Source organism: Dipteris shenzhenensis, chromosome 15, assembly GCF_047967505.1.
Source record: "Dipteris shenzhenensis isolate YYH24624 ecotype China chromosome 15, Dip_SZ_1.0, whole genome shotgun sequence".
NCBI lineage: Eukaryota > Viridiplantae > Streptophyta > Polypodiopsida > Gleicheniales > Dipteridaceae > Dipteris > Dipteris shenzhenensis.
The window spans coordinates 13113483-13118644 of record NC_141610.1 but is presented as its reverse complement, the minus strand read 5'-3'; the positions used below and the strand labels follow the sequence as shown (position 1 = coordinate 13118644).

Sequence of the window (5162 nt, the reverse complement as noted above, 5' to 3'; positions counted from 1 at the left end):
CTCCTCCTCTAGGATGTTTAGGAATATATCACTATAGTATGTATCTCTTGCAGGTTATTTTGACTAGCCTTAAAGCTAGCTGCCAATTATGGATGAGAAAGAGTTTTACTCCCACAACATGCTCATCATGATAAAATGGTTGAGTGCAAACTTCCATGTAGTCATCAAATTGTTAGGTAAGAGTACATACTATGTTGTTAGGTAAGAGTACATACTTGGTCAAATTTTTCAATGAAGGCTTGTTTCAAACTTATACCATTGGTTTAAAATTAGTGAGGATAATAGATTATAGCATATTCCCCTATTGTTGAATAAGTGCTCAACAATTGTGATTTTTTACAACTAGATTACTACTTATGATAGGTTTTTGTTACAACCATAGTATGTTTTTGTTATAACCATAGCTGCTACTATAATTAACCATGTTGAATACTTTTGGCCATAGTAATTATAGCTACTCAAAAGGAGATCTATGCTATCATTCATTTAAGTATTTCCTATACAATTGTATGTATTGTTTTAAGGTTCTTACCGATACATACTTGATTGCACACATTCTCCATATACATGAGGAATTGGTCGAATCATGTAACTTGCTCTACAAACACCCTAAACCAATCTTAAACCTTGCCACTCTCCGTTTGGTCAAGGGGTCCTCACTATGTAGATGTATTTATACAAACACCCTAAACCAATCTTAAACCTTGCCTCTCCCTTTTGTCAAGGGTTCCTCACTATGTAGATGCATTTATAACACATAGATGCACAAAGATGGGCCTTTTCCCTTAATCTCCATACATCATGTATGCATCAAAGAAATTATTTACGAGTTATTATCACTTGTGTCTATTGTACAAGATGGTATGTCTTGAGGGCTTTCAAAAAAGATGGCATTTCTTCAAGGGTCTTTATTATAGTTGCTTAAAAGCATATCTATGCTATCATTCATTTAAGCAATTCCTACCCAATTGCATGCATTGTTTTGTTTTTAAGGTTCTCGTCCATACATACTTGATTGCGTAGATTCTCCACATACATAAGAAATTGGTGGAATCATGTGTAACTTGCTCTATAAACACCCTAAATTAAGCTTAAACCTTGCCACTCTCCTTTTTGTCAAGGGGTCCTCATTATGCAAATGCATATATAACACATAGATGGACAAATATGGGTTTTTTGTGGCCTTCTACATACATTAAGTATGCAACTCAAAATAGGTATTTACGTGTTATTATCCCTTGTGTCTGTTGTACAAGATGGTATTTCTTGAGAGCGAGTTCAGAGCTTTATCATGTGTATGTCAAATTAGATGGCATTCCTTCAAGAGTATTTATTTATACAAGTGGATTTTTGTATGTAAACTAAATTCGTACCCCTTGCTTTTTGTATTACCATCCAATTCAAAAAACTCAATGGAACCACTTGAGAATAAGAGAGGTAATTTATAGACGCTCCCCCCCTTGCAAGGATGGAATGATAGGTACTATAAGAAGATGATCAAATGATAAGAGAGCCTTGCTTTCTGTGTTGCCACTAAATTCAAAAGGTTTCAATCGCACCATCCTTGAGAATAGGAGAGTAGCCCCTCAAGATTTCCCCTCTTGAAATCTTCCTTATTATAAGAAAAGCAAATGATAAGGGATCTTTGCTTTAGTGTTGCCATCAAATTCAAAAGACTTCAATGGCACCATCCTTGGGAGCAGCGGTAGCCCCATGAGGTTACCCCTCTTGAAGTCTTAATCTTTGAAGGAAGGAATGATAGGTACTATAAGAAGCAAAAATGATAAGGGAGTCAATAAGTATCCCTAATGGAATGCAATTCTCTAAGCTCACCATTGAAGGTATGTTCCACCATTCTATAAAATAGTTATTAAAACCTATTGTCCAATTAAAACCTCTTGAATCTAGGAGCATGTCTCCCCATCATAAGCCTTGCACCAATTGAACTAGGAGGATGTCCCTCTCATGTTCTTAATTTAATACTCCTTAACATCCAACATGTGAGCCCCATTAAGGAAATTATAATCTACATATGTCACTTTCAAATGGAATTTTTCTCTAGGAATAGAATGTAGTAGTAGGAATCCTACATTTTGGCTATTGGCTTGGCATGTATCTTATGGGCTAGATTAAAGTTGTAAATGGTCTTCGATCAGCAATTGTTGGTCTTACTTCGTTGGAATGAGTCATCATTGCTACTTGAACCATAGCTCAAAAATCCCCCTCCCTCTAAGAATTTTGAAGAAATTGAGTGGATCATATCCATAATGTCCTCCTTATTCTCCTCAACAAGCTCTTAGATAGGCAAATAGATGTTCTTAAAATTTTGGCATCTAATATCAAGATTCGCCCTTCAATGTTCTGATGATTTTTAAGTGATTGGTGGCCTGCCCAATAGCTTACCCTTCTCAAAGGATAGAATTAAGTAAGAAATATCTCTTAGTGTTCTTGAACTCTTTGATAATGTTGCCAATGAAAACCATTAATGCCACATGTGACATAGCTCAAACGAGTCTCAACCTCATCTAGACATATGGCCAAGCTTCCTAAGTCTTACCCATATTGTTTGTTCTCATGAACTTCTAGTAGCACATTTTAGCTACCCATGCTATGCAATGGTAGCAGGATGAGGAGTTGGAAAATGTTATGAACACTATCCACGCTCTACGTAAGTTTAGAGAGAAATAATGTTTCCATGATAGAAAACATCAATGGTGGTTGATATAAGGACGTGTTGGAACGTTTGGTTAGAATCACATCAACGGCTAGAGCAAAGAAAGCTTTTGATGGCCATAGATTGCTCCCTTATTTTGGGCAAAGAAACAAAAGTATATTTTGATTTCAATGTAAGTTGTTATTTCCAAAGAAACAAAAGTATATATTGACTTCAATGGAACATATTATAGAACAGGCACGTGCGTATACGTTGCATGTAGATAAGCATTTAAACATTGCTTACTTGTGAAAATTTAGCTATGTTTCTGTTTGATAGAAGGAAATGAGATTGCGAAAGTGTTGTGACTGGGGCAGTATATTATGTGAAAAGAAGATTCAAAGCGTCTCAACCCACCCTTGTCATGTGTTTCTCCTGAGAGCGAGTTGGGTGATTTCACATCTTCTCGATAACGCTCTGTTGGTTACGCCTGCAAAGTTAACAACGTCAATGAATGCACAGGGCTTACAGAGATTTTGGTGGCGCATATACAAAGGTAAAGTCCTAATGTTTGCAAAAGCTTGTTTGATGCCAGCCCTGTCAAACGAGAGCTTTGGTATAAATTTCGTTATCAATACCTGACTAGGTTTGTGGCCAAGTCATTTTGAATGAAGGAGTGCCTGCTGCTGCAAAGGCTTGTAGATGGGCTGCATCGACTTTCTCTTCATCCTCGACATTGTGAGGGTCTTCTGCAGCTACAGTAACGTGGTGATCTATTCCTTGCTGTATCTGATCGCTAGGGCTTGTAGCGATACTGATATCGTAAAGTATAGTATCGGATCTCTCCATCTCTTCCTTTCCATAGGCGGCCCCAAATTCCATATTGATCGTTCCCGGAAATGCGAGGGAAGCAGGAACATGCTGCACATGGCCACCTGCATGTAAGGAAGTTTCAAACGGCAAATTATGTGCTGCCGGTGGCAGTAGTGCAGCAGGCGTATGGTGTTGCTGGTGCATGGCCAAGCTAACCGCCATCTGCCTGCTGTTTGCAAGGTGCGCCCTTACTATATTGAGCTCAGCTTGTAAGCTTGCTACCTGCAGCAAAAGGACGAATTTCAGAAACACAGTCCCTTTGTTCACCACGTTCTCAGAGTAAGAAATTAAACCAGCTATATCCTCATCAAAAGAGACCTGTACGAAACATTTCAAAGCCTAAGCTAGATTCGGGCACTTGTTGTTGAGATCAAAACGCTTGTCTCTTGACCTCTAGCCTTGGTAATTATGCAATAGGTATTGACGTAAGAAACGGGCGCTCTAATTTGACGTTCAGACGATCGGTCGTTTATACCACATCAAAAAAGACGAAAAATCAAAAGGACACATTGAAATTTTTCATGATGGATATTCTGGAGGTCGAATTGTCGCAGCTTCATGTGACAAGCACAGAATCTATCTGCCACTACGTAATTGTGCGCCATCTAAGAGTAGAACGCAGGGCGTAGCTTTATTCCACAGCAGATTATGATCTTAACAACACCAACCTGCTGTTGTAGAGCGACGATTGTTGATATACATCCATACACCGGATCGGAGATTCGAGCCTGAGCCTCATAAGAGATAGTGAGCACGGCATCGCAGCGCTTCGGAGGAGGAATACGCTGCAGAAGCTTGGAAACGTTGCTAGCGCCAAAGATCTTGTGCACTGCGGCAAAGCGTGCCGCACCTTGTTCAGATCCGAAGTAGGGTGCGAAAATGCAACCATCCACGCATTTGCGCCGGAGAAACTTGCACGCCCCACATGGAGCTCCACTATTCATGCTATCCTCCCTTACCGGCGGTCTGGCCGGTCTGATCTCCAATCTCCCGGCTGTGACACAGGCTAATTGCTGGGCACCGTCGATTTCAGGTCGGTTCCTTGGCTGGTCTGCTCCTTGCGCGGTACTCGTTTGCAGGCCTTTTGGCTCGTGCTCGTCCGTTATTTCATACTTTTGCCTATCCCCTAGCTCAGTGCAAGGGCAGATCTGACGTTCACACCCCCCCGTCATCCGCTCCATATCTAGGTCCTATAGGCCTTTTTGCTCCACTGTTTCAATCGTAAGAAAGTAGCTACAGCTCCTGACTCCTTCCTTGTAGCTCAGCTTCTTCAAATCGGATCAGTTCCGGCAACCTGGCAATCCCATTATCTTTGCCGAGCCTGCACGTGTGGACACAAAGGCGGAGTCATGCGTTTCCCGGAGAAGACGAGATGCATCATGCAGCACAGCCCAGCTCATGGGGCGCGCCGCGCTGTCGAAGAAATGTTCGCGAAGTACTCAATCGCTGATCTGCTCGAGCCGGCTGGCGCAATCGAGTAGGGCTGCGTACTCTTGTGGGTCCGATCATCCTACTCGACGATCGTTACAGCACGCGAGTCGAGAAAAGCAGAGGGAGAGAGCGCAAGCAAAGTGGGGTATACGAGGCTTTTGGCAGATTGTTAATGATCTTGGATGGTAGTCGTGACTCGTCCGGT

General features: G+C 41.3%; 1 protein-coding gene across 1 annotated transcript; it reads right to left on the bottom strand.

Moving 5' to 3' along the window:
- Positions 1-3295: 3295 nt before the first annotated feature.
- Positions 3296-4470, bottom strand: LOC147893386 (LOB domain-containing protein 16-like). Its single transcript, XM_087385727.1, has 2 exons — positions 4195-4470; positions 3296-3748 (listed from the first exon to the last, which is right to left on the bottom strand). The coding sequence occupies exons 1-2, from the start codon at positions 4468-4470 to the stop codon at positions 3296-3298; spliced, it is 729 nt and encodes a 242-aa protein (XP_087241853.1).
- Positions 4471-5162: the final 692 nt, after the last annotated feature.